Genomic DNA, 18328 nt, shown 5'->3' with positions numbered 1-18328 from the left:
TCCCATTAAATTATGTTTGCAATATTTGTGTGTGAATTGTCTGGTTTTTACTTTATTAGTTCTATTTTATCCAAATCTGCTCTTATCATCTTGCCAAAATCTTTATAGAAACTTTGTAATTATATATATATATATATATATATATATATATATATATATATATATATATATATATATATATATATATATATATATATATATATATATATATATATATATATATATATATATATATATATATATATATATAATTATATTAAAAACACTTCAAAACATTTTAATATAGTTCAGATTTATTAAAGTCATAAACATTACAGGAAATAAATTAAGATGTGACATAAGGCACTTCATCACAGTTGAGTCATCAGTAACAAACTTCACCTGAGGCCCCTGAACTCCACAGAGACTGGACTGAGGACACTGAGGGAATCAATGACCATGCTTACAAGTATTTCTGAGTGGTGGCACAAATGCTGAAAAGGTTTCAAATATGAGCTCAAAAGCAGTGATACTATGCATAACACTGACTACAACAACCTGAACAATCAAATAGTACACAAGTGCGCAACCGTGGCAGTGGAGTACCCCATCCTACAAGCCTGATACAACTAATAATGTAGGTAATCATCGTTCCTGAGCTGGTGTGTGTGTGTGTGGTGTGTGTGTGTGTTTAAGAAGGGAAAACAATGAATGTACCAGACAGGGGTACTCGAAGACCAGGGCTAAGAACCTGTAGGATATCATCATGTTCAGATAAAATACATTGAGTTACATTACATAATTATAAGAGCTAAATGGAACAAACAGTACAGCACCATCCAGTGGTCTGATTGGTAACTTGTAACAAAGTAACTTCATGTGTGTGTACGTATATATAAATGCTTATAATGCAATGAACTGGATGCACTACTTCATAAAAAGTCCTTGAACTTCCAGTAAACAATTTTTGCCAAGTTGTTATTGTTATTATTGTGTCATTTGTATAAAGTCAACAGAAATGGCCTACACACAATATGTATTTAGTATGTAAGTATTACAGTTTTTCTCAAATGCTAAAACACATTTCACAAACGTTTCCTCCATGTTCCCCAATGTCTAAACACAACACCCTTTCCTAAAGCTACATAAACACATCCACACCTTCTCACTTCAAAACTCAAACTTTTACACCAAAAGAGCAGCTCGAAGCTTTCAAAAATGTAAACACTATACACATCATTACACACTACAGCAAAACAACTGAAAACACAATGCTCAATTTGTGAGAAGGTTCTTTGTTTCATAACTGCCAAGGCATTTTTTTGAAACTTTACAGTAATGGATGTTCTTAGATCTCTGCAGAGGATTAGGCATTTAGATTTGAGAGTTTCATATGAAGAGTATAAATCTATAGTAAATTCTGCATGTACACTACTGTAACAACTCGATGCAAAAACAGAATCTATTGCACACAACAGTACTCTTGAAAACAAGAAGTTTTTTTATTTACTTTATTCACACCACACACACACACCAAAATCACTGTGTGGCATCATGTCGCTGAGCTGCATCGGGCCACATCACCTCATCCACATCGCAGGCTATATTGTCTCTTGCCAGGCACACAGGAAAAACGACATGGAATGGCGAATCCATCCTTGGAAGGCCTCCACTGGGATATCAACACAGGCCGGCTCCATTGCCCTTAGGAGGTTCTCTCTAGTGTATGGTTGTCTGTCATAAACCTTCCATCTCCATGATGAGATGAACTCCTCTATAGGGTTCAGGAAAGGGGAGTAGGGTGGCAGACAGACGTTTAAAATGTGGTTACTGTTGGTGGTGAACCACTCTCTGATTTGTTTTGTTTTGTGGAAGCGTACATTGTCCCAAATGATCACATAAATTTGATGTGCGGGCCCAGGATGGTGTTGTTGGTGGTCCAGGAGGATGTCTTTTAGCTCCTCTAGGAAGGTGAGGAGACGTTGGGTGTTGTAAGACCCAAGGACAGCATGCCGGTGGACAAGCCCCTCCAAACCCATGGCCGCACAAAGAGTAATATTACCCCCGAATTGGCCAGAAACCTCAGTGACGGCTCTTTGGCCAATGATGTTACGGCCTCTTTGCCTTCGTTTCTGCAGGTTGAAGCCAGCCTCATCCAGGAAGAGGTACTCATGAGGTCTGGCCATCGTGTCCAACTGTAATATCCTCTGTGAAAATGTGAAAGTGCACAGGTGTTCAGAACAACAATCAATCAGGTAGCACAGTATTGTCCAGAAGTAATGTAGGCCACTGAGCAACACAGTATGTCCACTAACTGTACTGTGAACATGGATGCATACTTACTTGCACATACTCGTAACGTAGGTCTTTGTGTTGCGCAAAGTTGCGCTCAAAGGGAACCCTATAGACCTGTTTCATCCGCATCTTTTGGCGCTGGAGAACTCGGTCTATTGTGGCCAAGCTGACATCATCAATGCTCTCAAAGTTGACATTATCGGCAATGACTTTGTCTCCGATCTCCCCGAGTCTGATGAGGTTGTTCTCACGAACCATATCCACAATGAGGGTTTCTTGTGCCGCTGTAAATATGGCAACCCTCCCACCTCTATGTGGCATTCTTTCAAAGAAACGTGTTGTAAGTTTTACAATACAGTAACAACTGATTTGAAACCAATAGACTACTTTCACAGGCTTGTAAAATTGTATTGTGACAAAGAAAGCAATAGAGTACAATACCTGTTGTGTTGTTTGAATGCCCTGATAATGGTGACCACGGTGAACCTACTCAGGTTTGGACGGACTCGTGGTCCTGCTTCAGCCATTGTCATGCCATGGACAATGACATGGTCAATGACTGTTGCTCGCATCTCGTCCGTAACGATGGTGCGAGGTTGTCTTGCTCTCCCTCCTGGACCTTCTCCTCTTCCTCGTTGGCCTGCTCCTCTTCCTCCTCTGATTTGAACTCCTCTTCCTCGTTGGCCTGCTCCTCTTCCTCCTCTGATTTGAACTCCTCTTCCTCGTTGGCCTGCTCCTCTTCTTCCATGGCCTGCTCTTCTCTCTCCTCTGACTCAAATCCCTCTTCCTCTGACTCTGCCTTCATCCATTGTGTTTGTTTGGAATCTTCAGCAAACTGTGCACTCTGAACTTGCTTTTGTACATGTGGTCACAGCATTAGCAACAAGTGTCTTCAATTTTGAGTCGTTGTGTGTAATGAATGACGCCATGTGGGTTCATTGTGTTCAAATATGTGGCAAGCATTTTGCATCACATGAGCTTTCATTTGAGAATATGAGCAGAGTTCTTTTTCAACTTGTGTTTTAGCAAAAAAAAATGTGTTAAGATTTATGAGAACGGAGGATTGTGTTTTGTGAATTGTGTCATGTGAAATGTGTTTATGATATTGGAAAATGATGGCTAGATTTAGTAAATGTGTTTAGACAACTGGTCATTTGGTTTAGAGGATTGGCTTTTGTGTTTTAGCATTTGAGAAAAACTGTAAATTATTATTCATGAGTTCCAAACTGCAAACTCTAATGGATGTACAGAAGACAGGCACACAAACATTCACACCAACACTATCAACAGAACATTTTAAGTAGTTGCAGGCAATTAAAAAAAACAGACAAAAGAACAAAAGAAAGACAGACAAAAGAAAGACAGACAAAAGAAAGACAGACAAAAGAAAGACAGAAAGAAAGAAAGAAAAAACTTAAATTTTTTGCTCTAAATGAAAGGGAAAAGCCTCTTTTTCAGTATGTAGAGTACAGTAGCAAAAAACAGAGCAAGTGCAAGAAAGATGAGCAGTTTGTCTGTGATTTCACGCCGATTATATTTCAGGATGAGCTTCTGTCCCAAGTGGATTGTGGAAGTCATTGATTTAAACTCTTCACTTGTTTCCAGCACTGACCTTGATGATGTTGCTATGAATAAAGCAAAAAGATGGATTGTGGATTTAACTAAAGCACATTCAGAGCCATTCAATTAACAAAGAGCATGATTTTACTACATTCAAAAGTGTTACTGTCTTTTAAGAAAAGTAAAACATCTTCAGTACCCATTTACCCCAATTAAAGTTGAATATGTTATTTTAAAGAATTTAAAATAATCTATTTAGAAAACTAAACTTTATACTTTAACATTATCATTAGATAAAATTTAATTGATAGCTAAATGCTAGTTATATGAGTCTCCCTGGCCTCTGAATCATCATACTTCATCAAGATATTCCCATATGACCATCACACCCATATGTGCTTATTGTACATCCCATTCAAGGAGTTTGACCAACTTTCTTCTTCTTATTTCGGCTGCTCCCATTAGGGGTTGCCACAGCTGATTATCCGTCTCCATACCCCCCATCCTCTACATCTGCCTCTTTCAAACTAACTACCTGCATGTCTTCCCTCACCACATCCATAAACCTCCTCCTTGGACTTTCTCTTTTCCTCCTTTTTGGCAGCTCCATCCTCAGCATTCTCCTACCAATATACCCCATGTCCATCCTCTGCACATGTCCAAACCATCTTAATAGCACCTGCCTTACCTGGTCTCCAAAATATTCTACATGCGCTGTCCCTCTAATAAGATAATTTCTAATCCTGTTCATCCTCGTCACTCCCAATGAAAATCTCAACATCTTCAGCTCTGCTACCTCCAGCTCCGCCTCCTGTCTTTTACTCAATGCCACTGTCTCTAAACTATACAACATCGCAGGTCTCACCACAGTCCTATAAACTTTTCCCTTCACTTTTGCAGACACCCTTCTATCACAAATCACTCCTGCCACTCCAATCTACCCACTCCACCCTGCCTGCACTCTTTTCTTTACTTCTCTAACACACTCTCCATTACTTTGCACTGTTGACCCCAGGTACCTGAACTCCTCCACCTTCTCCACCTCTTTTCCCTGCAACCGCACCCCTCCACTGCCCTCCCTCTCATTCACACACATGCAAACATCATGGTCCACGGAGACTCCTGTCTGACCTTTCCGTTAACCTGTCCATCACCACTGCAAACAGGAAAGAGCTCAGAGCTTTGATGCAATCCAACCTACATCTTAAATCAGTCTCTCGTTCCTACTGCACACTTGACTGCTGTCACACTGTCCTCATACATGTCCTGCACCACCCTCACATACTTCTCTGACACACCTGATTTCCTCATACAGTATCACAATTCCTCTCTCTGCACCCTGTCATATTCTTCTCCATCAACATTCTCAAAGCAAATATTGCATCTGTGGTGCTCTTCCTTGGCATGAAACCATACTGTTGCTCACAGATCGTAACCTTTTTTCTCAGCCTGGCTTCCACTACTCTTTCCCATAACTTCATGGTGTGACTGATCAACTTTATTCCCCTGTAGTTACTGCAGGTCTGCACATCTCCCTTATTCTTATAGATCGGTACCAGCACACTCCTCCTCTATTCTTCAGGCATCTTCTCACCTTCCAAAAACTTGTTAAACAATCTGGTTAAAAACTCCACTGCCATCTCTCCTAAACATCTCCACGCTTCTACTGGTATGTCATCTGGTCCAACCGACTTTACACTCTTCATCCTCTTATTAGCCGCTCTCACTTCCTCCTTACTAATCCTATCCACTTCCTGCTTCACCATCTCCACACCATCCAACCTTCAATTGATGAAAGATCACTTTGATATAGAGGAAAGTGATTTTATTTGTGATATAACAGCCAGCATAGTGTTTAAGACATTAGACTTCAGATCAGAAGTTTAAATCCCAGCACCACCATGCTGCCAGTGCCAAATGCCATAAATGTAAATGTAAATGTGAGATACCAACAGTGACAAAAACAGGCATCACTAATCATGCATCTCTGTAATTGGCTGTTAAACTACAGATAATACCACAAATTATTTTGATTTGTTTAAAGGAGGCTTAAAAGATTCAAGTATTTACATGCATAATTATTTTAATTAAATGTATTAATTAAAATCATATTTGGAGTGCAGCCTGCCATGTCAATAGCCTTGAACTAAAGATTCAACAGATAACACTAAATCTATATTATTAAGAGTAATAATAATACAGAGGCTCAACAACTTTGACAAAAGAAAGCCTTAGAAAAAATTCCAATCTGAGTGCACTTACCCAGAGTGCCAATGGATTCCTCACTTTGCTTGACCTGCTGGGACATCATTCGGCTGATGCTCATCAAACTCTCTGTGATGTTACTGGATGTCTCAACCATGCTCTCTTTGGTGGCCTTCCTACCATCAAACAAATATTAAATAAAGTGTCTTTGTAAGTCAACTAGGAGACACCAGAACAGTTTCAAAATGCCTTGTGTCTTGTGGGAGTTTTTAGAAATCTCAGGAACTATACTAGAGAGAACAACATTCGTCGACTGTATTTGTACCCAACATAAAGAGAATGACAAAAATTAAAAAATGGCAATCCAATTACAGCTGTTTTAGCTACTTACTACCATTTTTACTACCAACTTGCTTAGTTTGTGAACTACCTTACTTACTTACTTAATAACGTCTTTCTATTAATCACCCTTTTAATCTATCCTTTACTTAATTTAAGTGTCAGTACTCGTGAGACCAGTAACTAAGACTCCTGAACCTATTCTTGTTCTCAATAAGAATGAATCCAAGTTCTTCCAACATATTATCTGTTTGAAAACTTTCCTTTACATCTGTAGTCTTGAAACCCCCGGTTCTGTAATGTGTTCTTGGATATGCCTTTGTTCGTGTCTTTAACATGGAAAGCGATAAACAGATATCTAATCTCATAATAATAGCAAATATTAGAAGCTATTTGAAAGCATTTGTTTCCTGCAACATGTAGCAATGACAAGACTTGCCTTTGCCTCACAGAATCCGCACCGTGGAGTAGTTCATCTTTTTCCAAGTTGTCGATGGCCAGCTTGCAGGCCAAGTTGGCTTTCCTCCATGCTGTCTGGTTACTGCAGAAGAGCAAAAACAAGCTTGACATAAATATACAGGCAACCACAGCATAAAAGCACAAGCACCCGGAGCCTCACCTTAACATTTGTTTGCGGTGACTTTCTGTTTCAGCCATAATAATGTTCTTATCAGTCTCTTTATCTTGTTCTTTAGCCATTTGTTCCAAATCCTATAACCCAAAAAGAGTTCTTTAAACATTTGACCATTCCTTGCAACACAATGCTGCATTATAAATTAAACTGATTATAGAGCTGAGGAGGCGACAGAAGTATCAATTCAAAATATTGAAATCATATTTTTTGGAGAATCCTAAATATACATTTTTGAAATGCAGATCAACTGTAAATTAGCTCAAAGGAGATGCACCTAGTCAACTAAAAAAGATAACACACAACTATTTAGGTAATGTTTTAGCAAATTAGCCTAACCTGAAGTTAGATTGTTGGCAACTGCTAGCCAATCACAGCTGTCACAGGAATTTAGCTGTCAGCAGAAAAGAACGCTTTGGATGCTGACTGTGATTATCTAAATGATAAAGGAGTTTGACTCTTGACAGAACTTCCTCTACAGGGAATCCCAGTTTATTCACTGTTTACTTAAACATCTGTAATCTTGTCATTTTCATGTGTGTCCAAAAGAGTTAAAATCTCAAAAATACATACATGTGTATATGTAAAAATCATATTAGGATGTTTCAGCTCCCTGCACTTTTATTTAGTTCAAATTGTTTAAAGAAAAGAAAAAAAAGGAATTGGACAGAAGTCCACACGTCATTTGTTGGTTATGATAAACACAGAGGTGTGTAAAAACAAAATGAAGCCTCTTAGAAAGAAGTTTCATTGTACTGTGAATTCAGAAACGGTACTGGACATATGGAACACTAAAGTTATTTTGCTCACACATGCTGCATCATACAGAAGTCAGTCCAGAATCTCCCACAGATCAACCACAACTGGGTTATAAAGACTGTAAAAGCGGGTAAAAATAAGTGTGCTAGGGCAGGGGATGCTGTAACTTATAATACAGAGGCCACGCCAGGACCAGGAATTGGGAAGATATGCTCTAAAATGACAAGCAGACCAATAAAAAAATTGCCTCCCACAGCATGACAGAGCCAATCTTTATGTTAAACAAAAAAACATAAATTTGTCAACTTTATATGAGGTGGTCTCAACAACTGCAACAAATAATCGATAATGTCCACCTTAAAAAAAAATCAACATGGATTGATTTTAATAATCAAATGTCCATTCGCTTCAACAGTAACAGAAACGTAACAGCATGTTGGGCTTATTCCTGACTAGAATAGTACAAAAATACAAAACAGCAGAATGAATCCACTGGGGGGCAGCACTGGCTGACACCACTGTACCATAGAGCACCACAGGTCCAAACCCAGTTAAAGCTATTTTATAGGACACTAAAAATTAACTCTAAATTTTCTTGTACAGCACAGACTTACTGATTAAATAAACTGAACCCAAAAAGAATCATCAAATCAATTTCAAGAAAAAAGTTTTTTATAGTTGCACAAAAATTTGTTAACACTGCTAGTAAAGTAGAAGCCAAAAAAATGCTATACATTCTTCACAAAGCAGTGACAGCAGTGTGAGTATTACATTGGTGAGTGAAATATACTTAAAGGTTGACATATTTATAAAATAGTAAATGGTTGATCATTAATTGGTGTTTGTGAAGATGACTAGCTCATTTCATAGCTCAATTCAGCTGGTTAAGTTCATGTTTAGCCTGTTAAACAACAATAATAAATAAATAAAATACACCTCAAATTGACTGCATTCAGATGATAATTTGCATAGGTTATTGCACTTTTACATATTAAATATAATGCACAGGTTAATATATTTAGTAGTTTACAGCATTTACCCAGACTGACTTTTAGAGGTTTTGCTATTAAAAACAACTTAGTCTCACCCTATTTCACTAGGTCAGCAAAAAAAAAAAAAACCATTTTATGTTATTGTCAATTAGTAAAGAACATAAAAATAAGGTAAACAACATGTTATAGGCGATTAGCAGGTGGAATATTTTTTATTTGATTTGCATTATGCATTAAAACTTTAAAAGAAATATAACAAATATAATAAATGATAAATGATGTCCACTGTGGGCAAAAGGTTTGCTTATTTTTGCTCCATCAGTAAATATAGGTCCAAAAGAAGCCACAGATAAATATAGAGCATTGCGGAACACTGCTAATAAAATTTCTCAATTGGAAAAAACTAAGCTTTCATACATTGTGTATTGAGTATAAAAGTTCAGAAAGACTTATAAAAAGACTCATGGTCACCTGCTACTTTAATAATAAAAAACTACTGATTATTTATGCAAACACTAATAATTAGCCTGTATCAAGTATGCATTTCCAAATTAGGGATCTTCTGACATTTTCATAATGTTCTCAATGTGCAGCAGTTCTGTGTTGGAAAAGCAATGTTGAGAAATGGGTTTAGACAAAAATCTTTAGATTGGTTGAAGGTTACAGGAAGGCAATGTGGGGGGAAGAAAAACACTTTACACCCATGGTTTAGAGAAAAAAGCATGCATGTCAAAAGTTAGTCTACAGTATGAACTTTATTAAAAGAAATACGTTTAATAAAATGTCCTGGTCTTCAAATTGCTGTGCTTTTCATATTAATAGGACTGGAAAACATTCAATACGAATACGAAAAACAGCTAAATGTAATGTATAAACATCCTGACCTGAATCCGCTGTCTTAAATAGTTTGATTTTTCCTTCACCGCAGCGTTCAGCTCCATTAACACACTGTGTGGACCCCGACATTCTCGTATATCCTGTTATGAACAACACACAGTGTGAACTCAAGAAACACTCAACCAGTTTCAGGTCTGCTGAGTAGAAGAAAACTTATCCACATGTGCGGCGAGGGAAACATGTATATCATTCAACTTTCACCAATAAACAATTCAAAAGAAAAGCTTGAATCCTACCTGAATGAGAGCTTTAACTTCTAAATCATATTTAATCATTTCTTGCACACATATTCGAACGGAGACGTCAGGTGACGCCGCCATCTTTGTTGTGGTACGTAAAGCGAAAAGGTCCGAACTAAACGGAAACGCGTTTTTTTAAGCTAAAGGGGAAAGCTTAACTACTTTAATAACTAAGCTTAAAGAGCCGAAATGTTGGACAGATTTTTTCCATTTTTAGTATTAGCTACTATTTTAGAGTTATATTGTTACAAGTAAAGGGAAAACGCTTAATAAATATTTTGTTTTAAAGTCGGAAAAACACGTTGCAGACATACAGGTGCATCTCCAGTAAATTAGAATATCATTGAAAAATTGATTTATTAAAGTAATTCAATACAAAAAGTATTATTTAGATTCATCACACACAGATTATGGCGTACAGCTAATGAAAACCAAAAATTCTATATCTCAGAAAATTAAAATTTTGTGAAAATGTTCAATATTGGAGACTCGTGGTGTCACACACTAATCAGCAAATTAAATCCAAACACTTGCACAGGTTTCCTGAGCCTTTAAATTGTGTCTCAGTCTGGTTCAGGCTACACAATCATAGGAAAGACTGCTGACTTCTATGTTGTTTAGTGTAGCACCAGGGTTCTGGAGGAATGTTGCCTCGTTTTTACTGTGTACTGTGTGCCACTGTGTATAGTAGAAATGACAATAAAAGCCTGTTGTCCGGAAGACGATCATTGACACCCTGCACATGGAGGGTAAGACACAAAAGGTCAAAGCTAAAGAAGCTGTTGTTTACAGAGTGCTGTATACAAGCACATTAATGAAAAGTTGAATGGAAGGAAATAATGCAGTAGAAAAAGGTGAAACGAAGCCTATTCAAGAATTTGCGGGAAATTCATAGACTGCAGCTGGAGTCAGTGCTTCAAGAGCCACCATGCACAGATGTATCAATGTACTAAAGCTGACGCATTCCTTGTGTTAAGCCACTCCTGAACCAGAGACAACGTCAGAGGTGTCTTACCTGGGAAAAGGACAAAAAGGACTGGACTGTTGCTCAGTGGGCCAAAGTCGTCTTTTCAGATGAAAAGTAAGAACATTTTGATTTCATTTGGAAATCAAGGTTCCAGAGTCTAGAAGAAGAGAGGAGGGTCACAGAATCCAAGTTGCTTGAGGTCCAGTGTAAAGTTTGGACAGTCAGTGGTGGTTTGGGGAGACATCATCTGCTGGTAGTGGTCCACTGTGTTTTATCAAGTCCAAGGTCAGCAAAGCTGTCTACTGGGAAGTTTTAGAGCACTTCATGCTTCCCTCTGCTGACCAGCTTTATGGAGATGCTGATTTCATTTTCCAGCAGGATTTGGCACCTGCCCACACTGCTGAAAGCACCAGAGGTTGGTTAAATTACCATGGTGTTGATGTGCTTGACTGGCAAGCCAACTATACCAAACCTGAACCCCATAGAGACTTTATGGAGTGCTGTCAAGAGGAAAATGAGAAACAAGAGACCAACAAATGCAAATGAGCTGAAGGCCACTGTCAAAGAAACCTGGGCTTCCATACCACCTCAGCAGTGCCACAGACTGATCACCTCCATTCCACGCGAAATTGAGGCGGTAATTAAAGCAAAAGGAGCCGCTACCAAGTATTGAGTACCTAACAGTAAAAACTTTCTTTCAGCTTTTCCCGTTAGGGGTCTCCACAGCGGATCATCTGCATGTTTGATTTGGCACGTTTTTACGCTGGATGCCCTTCCTAACACAAACCTCCCCATTTATCCTGGCTTGGGACCAGCACTAAAGCTTGTGCAACCCTAATGGCTGGGGTTGGTTCCCTGACTGGGGATCGAACCCGGGCCGCAGCGTTGAGAGCGTCGCATCCTAACTACTAGACCACCAATGAACATAATTTCCAGAAGGCCAACAGTTCACTTAAAAATATTTTTGACTGGTCTTATGAAGTATTCAAATTCTTTGAGATTAATTGTTTATTTTTATTTGTTTTATTAAATTTAATGTAAGCCAAATTCATCAAAATTAAAATAAATAAACACTTGAAATATACCAGTCTGTGTGTGATGAATCTATATAATGAGTTTCACTTTTTGTATTGAATTATTTAAATCAACTTTTTAATGATGTTTAAATGTATTGAGATGCACCTGTAAGCTGTCACCAAAATGTTTCAGTGAAAATATATATTCAATGTCGTCTATCCAAACCTTTTGATTGATAAAATACAGCTGAGTGCAAATGTTTGCATGCAAAATCGTCAGGTGAAAGTGGATTTCTTTTTTCCTAGTGAAGAGTCATACATGTTTTGTTCACCAATTTTAAATGCATACTTTCCAATAAACATATTTACCAAAAAAGTACTTATACTTAGAAATATGAAAAAAATTATGTATTCATCAGCTTGAACAAAGGTATGCTTTAAATATCCAAGCAAAAAAGGTGCTACACCAGCTTTTTTGAAATCTGAAATGTAATGGGACTGTGATGAGAAGTAATTAGCTTTTCCTTTATTTATTTATTCATTTATTTATTTATTTATTTATTTATTTGCACCATTGTGGTTCAAGTTTGGTCCATTCTTCTTTCCAAATTGTCTTCAAGTTACCCAAAATTCCCTCTGATGGAGTTCAAAACCATACACAAAATAAAAAGGAAGATAAATGAATGTGGGTGTATTCTCAAACAAATTATTGATTCCGAAAGAAGTCAAAGGTTTTTGACTGATATAAAAAAAAGTATCCTTTGACATCTAGCAGAATTCTAACAAAATGAATAGGCAAGATTAGAACAGACTTGTCAGGATGCAAATATTACGCATAATGCTTGAAGCAGATACATAAAGGACATATTTTCTATACAAACTATAAAACTAAGAACTGACATTTGATTTATTTCATTTTCAGTTTAATTTGTTTTGATATTATCATTACAATGTTCTCACTTTATTGCAGAGGTGGCAAAAGTACACACATCCTTCACTTATGTAGAAGTACAGATACTGATGTTTTAAAAGACTCTGGTAAAAGTTGTAGTTGGAGTACTAACTATACTTTTTTACTCAAGTGAAAAAGTAAAAGTAAAGAAGTATGGGCTCTGAAATGTACTTAAGTAAAAAGTAGCCATTACTACTCAATCTAGACCCTTTACAGATTTGAATCATGTATTGCTCTTATCTGTACAAAAACCCAGTCATTTAAGTAAATTTCAGCGTTATGAGGAAGAAATGGCACAAAACGCACCGGCGTGTTTGACGACCCCAGACAAGTAGGTATGGCTGCAGCCCGGTGACCTCCAAGTGAGAGGGACTTCTGCCACAAGTTGAATGCTTGAATGAAGTCTTTTTTGTTTTTAATATAGTTTCTCACGTCTTTGTCATTGTGTATGTCAAACACTATTTTGAACAGCTATTTTATTGCTTAATCTTCTTCTCTGCTCCAGTTAGGGGGCGCCACAACGGATCATCTGTCTCCATACCCCCCTGTCTTCTACATCTGCCTCTTTCAAGTAAAGTCAAGTGAAGTCAAGTTTATTTCTATTGTGCTTTTCACCAAGAATTAAGGTGAATGACATGTATTTATGCCTGATGAGCAGCCTGGATCGATTGTGGCAAGGAAAAACCCCTTTAGATGTAATGAGGAAGAAACCTTGAGAGGAACCAGACTCAAAAGGGGAACCCATCATTATTAGGGTGATATCAAGAGTATGATTATAAATCTTTAAAACAATACTTAAGTCTTATACAGTCATTTGAGATTATGGAACTAGGAGCTACTAAGCAACTCAGAAAACAGCTCGGCATTTGAGAGCATCATAGATCCAACACCAGCTTTTCTATGCCAGAGCCTTTAAACACTCAAAGAGGTCCAATATCCAAACTCAACATGAAGTGGAATCCAAATGGTGCTGGTACGTCTCTGGATGGTTTCAAACCAACTACCTGCATGTCTTTTCTCACCACATCCTTGTCCTTACTCTTTTCCTCCATCCTCAGCATTCTTCTAACGATATACCCCACATGCCTCCTCTGCACATGTCCAAGTTATCTTAATCGCCCCTCCCTCATCTTGTGTCCATAGCGTCCTACATGCTTTTTTTTCCTCTAACAAACTCATTTCTAATTCTGTCCATCCTTTGATTAGCATTTTATTGCTCAGTATAAAAATAAATAAAATCTCTCCTGCATTTTTTATTTAACTTTTTCTATGAAAGTGAATGGAAACAGAATAACATTTTTGCTAATATGTTACATATTTTAATTCAATTATGTAATCTGATCGTGGGTAACATTTTATTTTCAGTAAAATAAGCAAAACATTTACAAGACACTCATGCAAACATGTAAAACTTCTACAGAGAACATAAACAATGGTGCCATATTTTTCTATGTATAATTAAAACTTTAACCCAGCCATGAGGGTTGCACAAGCCAGTGCATTCTTAGGGTCTCAAGCACGGGTAAATGGGGAGGGTTGCGTTAGGAAGGGCATACAGCATAAAACATGTGTCAAATCAAATATGCAGATCACGAAAGAGAATTTCATACCAGATTGGTTGAGGCCCGGGTTACCAAGGACCACCACAGGTATCGTTAGCCAACAGGGTACCAGTGGAAATTGGGCTACTGTTGGCCGAAGGAGGAGAAGGAGAGGAGGAAGACGTCTACAGAGACAGCAGGTAAAGGAGAAGTGGAGGAGAGTGAAGGTTCGGGTGGGCACTTTAAATGGTACTATGACTGGTAAAAAGAGAGAGGTAGCTGATATGATGGAGAGGAGAAAGGTAGACATGTGTGTTCAGGAGACCAAGTGGAAAGGGAGTAAGGCCAGGAGCATTAGAGGGTTTAAACTGCTTTATAATGGTGTGGATTGAAAGAGAAATGGTGTAGGGGTGATTCTGAGGGAAAAGTTTAGTAAGTGTGTAGTGGAGGTGAAGAGAGTTTCTGATAGGGTGATAAAAGTGAAGCTGGAAGTTGAAAGGGCGATTATAAATGTTATTAGTGCTTATGCTCCACAAGTGGGTTGTGAGATGGAGGAGAAGGAAAAATTCTGTAGTGAGTTAGATAAAGTGGTAGAAGGTGAAGGATGAGGAGGTGATAGGAAGGTTTGGTTTTAAGGAGAGGAATGTAAGGGCAGATGGTGGTAGATTTTGCTAAAAGGATGGAAATGGCAGTGATGAACACTTAATTTAAGAAGAAGGAGGATCATAGGGTGACGTATAAGAGTGGAGGAAGGTGCACACAGGTAGACTATGTTCTATGTAGGAGATGCAACCTGAAGGAGATTGGAGACTGTAAGGTGTTGGCAGGGGACGGTGTAGCTAGATAGCATCGGATGGTGGTCTGTAGGATGGTTTTGGAGGTGAAGAAGAAGAGGAGGAGATTGAGGACTGAAAGAAGAAGAAGATGGTGGAAACTGAAGAAGGAAGACTGTCGTATGAGATTCAGGGAAGAGGTCAGACAGGGGCTCGGTGGTGGTGAAGAGGTGCTGGATGATTGGGCAACTACTGCAGAAGTGATAAGAGAGACAGCTAGAAAGGTATTGGTGGGACATCTGGAAATAGAAAGTAAGACAAAGAGACGTGGTGGTGGAATGAGGAAGTGCAGGACAGCATAAGGAAAAAGACGTTGGCAAAACAGAATTGGGATCGACAGAGTAATGCGAAAAGTAGACAGGAGTACAAGGAGATGTGGAAGCAGGTGAAGAGGGATGTGGCGGAAGCCAAGGAAAAGGCATATGAGGAGCTGCATGTGAAGTTGGACACAAAGGAAGGAGAAAAGGATTTATACCGATTGGCTAGGCAGAGGGACCGAGCTGGGAAGGATGTGCTGCAAGTTAGAGCAATAAAGGATGGAGAGGGAAATGTGTTGACTAGTGAGGAGAGTGTGTTGAGAAGCTGGAGGGAGTATTTTGAGCAGCTGATGAACGAGGTAAATGAGAGAGAGAGAAGGTTGGGTGGTGTGGAGTTGGTGAAGCAGGAAGTGGATAGGATTAGTAAGGAGGAAGTGAGATCAGTGATTAAGAGGCTGAAGAGTGGAAAGTTGGTTGGACCAGATGACATACCGGTAGAAGCGTGGAGATGTTTAGGAGAGATGGCAATGAAGTTTTAACATAATATTTTAACAAGATTGTGGAAGGTAAGAGGATGCCTGAGGAAGGGAGAAGGAGTGTGCTGGTACCAATCTTTAAGAACAAGGGAGATGTGCTGACCTGCAGTAACTGCAGGGGAAATAAGTTGGTCAGTCACACCATGAAGTTATGGGAAAGAGTAGTGGAAGCCAGGCTGAGAGAAGAGGTGACCATCTGTGAGCAACAGTATGGTTTTATGCTGAGGAAGAGCACCACAGATGCCTTATTTGCTTCGAGAATGTTGATGGAGAAGTATAGAGAAGGTCAGAAGGAGTTGCATTGTGTGTATGTGGATTTAGAGAAAGCATATGACAGGGTGCCAAGAGAGGAATTGTGGTAATGTATGAGGAAGTCAGGTGTGTCAGAGAGGTATGTGAGGGTGGTGCAGGACATGTATGAGGACAATGTGACAGCAGTGAAGTGTGCAGTAGGAACAACAGGCAGGCAGGGTGGAGTGGGTGGAAAAGAGTGGCAGGAGTAATGTGTGATAGAAGGGTATCTGCAAGAGTGAAAGGGAAAGTTTATAGGACTGTGGTGAGACCTGCAATGTTGTATGGATTGGAGTGGCATTGAGTAAAAGACAGGAGGTGGAGCTGGAGGTAGCAGAGCTGAAGATAGTGAGGTTTTCATTGGGAGTGACGAGGATGGACAGGATTAGAAACGAGTTTATTATAGGGACAGGGCATGTAGGACGTTTTGAAGACAAAGCAAGGGAGGCGAGATTGAGATGGTTTGGACATGTTCAGAGGAGGGACATGGGGTATATCGGTAGGAGACTGCTGAGGATGGAGCCGCCAGGAAGGAAGAAAAGAGAAAGACCAAGGAGGAGGTTTATAGATGTGGTAAGGGAAGACAAGCAGATAGTTGGTTTTAAAGAGGCAAATGTAGAGGACAGGGGGGAATGGAGACGGATGATCCGCTGTGGTGACCCCTAATGGGAAAAGCTGGAAGAAGAAGAAGAAGAAGAAGAAGAAGAAGAAAAACCCTTATGTGTTTTTTATTTTTTATTATTTGTACTTCTTCTAACACATTGCATAGCATGTGTTGCTGATGTGATGCCTCTTGTGTGGTGGGAGGTAATCAAAAGATTTTTTCATTGCAGCAAAAACAGTTTTACCGCCCACAAGAATGCAAGATACAAGAATACAAGATTCGGCCTCTCATAAATCACATCCTTACCAAGCTAAAAGAACTGCCTATGTGTGAGACATTAAGTGTGGATGAACAAAAAGTACCATTTAAGGGCAAGAGCAGATCCAAGCAATACCTCCCCAGTAAACCAAGAAAATGGGGTTACAAATTCTTGGATGACGGCATTCCACAAACTTTTGAGATTTATCATGGTCAAGCTGTCTATCCACCTGAGCTTCCAGATGTAGGGGCAATTGGGAATGTATTACTGCGCCTAGCAGAACCAATACCAAAATATTTTAATTTAATTGTTCTTTGACAACTGGTTGATGCTTACCCTATATCTCATGTCAAAAGATGGGACAGAGGCTAAAAGAGAAAGATCGAGGTCCCATGCCCTGCAGCAGTATCCACTTACAATCAGCACATGCGAGGTGTTGACTTGTTGGATTCATTGAATGCTTTATATGCTCAGACAGCGTGGTGCAGTGCGAGATGTGATGAGGTCACTGAGGTAAGATGGTGCTGGTCCATTTTTTGGCCTTGTAGGCAAGCATCAGTGTTTTGAATCTGATAAGTGCAGCTACTGGAAGCCAGTGAAAGGAGCGCAGCAGTTGGGTGGTTTTGGAAAACTTGGGCTGATTGAACACAAGTCGTGCCACTGCGTTTTGGATCATCAAATACCACATAGTCTGTGCAAATCATAAAAAGATGGAATGAAGCAGGGGCAGGGGCACATGGCTCCCATTCCTAACCAGGATGTCTGCTTGGACAATACCTCACATTGGTCAATAATGTGTGACAAGAAGAGAAGGTGCATATACAGGAACACCCAAAGTGACGTATAAAAGGTTTAATGTACACCTCTGTTTCACAGCAGAGAACTGTTTTTTTTTTTTTTATTTCACAAAGAATAAAGTACATAAAATAACACAACACAACACACTACATGATACAAACACACACCTGGATCAAATCCAATATGTAAATATGTTTAAAGTGCTTTTAACTTTTGTGTTGAATGATTTTGTTACATTTTAAAAAGAATTTTATAAATGTGTTACACTCGAGTTTTGTTATATGATCTGTGAATTCACAGTTTTCTCTGTGATTCTGTACCATTGTTGCACAACGTTGCCCCTAGACAACAACAATTATTTTTTTAGCAATAAAAAAT

The 18328-nt window shown here is 38.9% G+C and overlaps 1 protein-coding gene across 2 annotated transcripts; it reads right to left on the bottom strand.

Annotated features, from left to right (window-relative positions):
- Window positions 1-275: 275 nt before the first annotated feature.
- Window positions 276-9996, bottom strand: bnip1b (BCL2 interacting protein 1b). 2 transcript variants are annotated; one of them, XM_046868456.1, is made up of 8 exons: window positions 9894-9996; window positions 9645-9737; window positions 6998-7089; window positions 6818-6919; window positions 6097-6215; window positions 2716-3899; window positions 2323-2596; window positions 276-2186 (listed from the first exon to the last, which is right to left on the bottom strand). In XM_046868456.1, exons 1-6 carry the CDS (start codon window positions 9975-9977, stop codon window positions 3703-3705), a joined length of 687 nt encoding a protein of 228 aa, XP_046724412.1. In that variant the 5' UTR covers window positions 9978-9996; the 3' UTR covers window positions 276-2186; window positions 2323-2596; window positions 2716-3702. The 2 variants fall into 2 exon arrangements, with proteins under 2 accessions (XP_046724412.1, XP_046724411.1); XM_046868455.1 differs by lacking the exons at window positions 6097-6215; window positions 6818-6919; window positions 6998-7089; window positions 9645-9737; window positions 9894-9996 and having other exon boundaries at window positions 2716-3658.
- Between the last annotated feature and the right edge of the window lie 8332 nt (window positions 9997-18328).

The sequence above is a fragment of the Silurus meridionalis genome, chromosome 15 (genome assembly GCF_014805685.1).
Source record: "Silurus meridionalis isolate SWU-2019-XX chromosome 15, ASM1480568v1, whole genome shotgun sequence".
NCBI lineage: Eukaryota > Metazoa > Chordata > Actinopteri > Siluriformes > Siluridae > Silurus > Silurus meridionalis.
Note: the sequence above shows the minus strand (reverse complement) of the source record. Positions and strands in the feature narration are given on the sequence as shown.

Coding starts and splice junctions, on each gene's coding strand:
- bnip1b (XM_046868455.1), bottom strand. CDS start 2,846: ATGCGAGCAACAGTCATTGACCATGTCATTGTCCATGGCATGACAATG. Junction 2,597..2,715: donor GCATTCAAACAACACAACAG/GTATTGTACTCT, acceptor TTTCTTTGAAAG/AATGCCACATAGAGGTGGGA. Junction 2,187..2,322: donor TACGTTACGAGTATGTGCAA/GTAAGTATGCAT, acceptor ACATTTTCACAG/AGGATATTACAGTTGGACAC.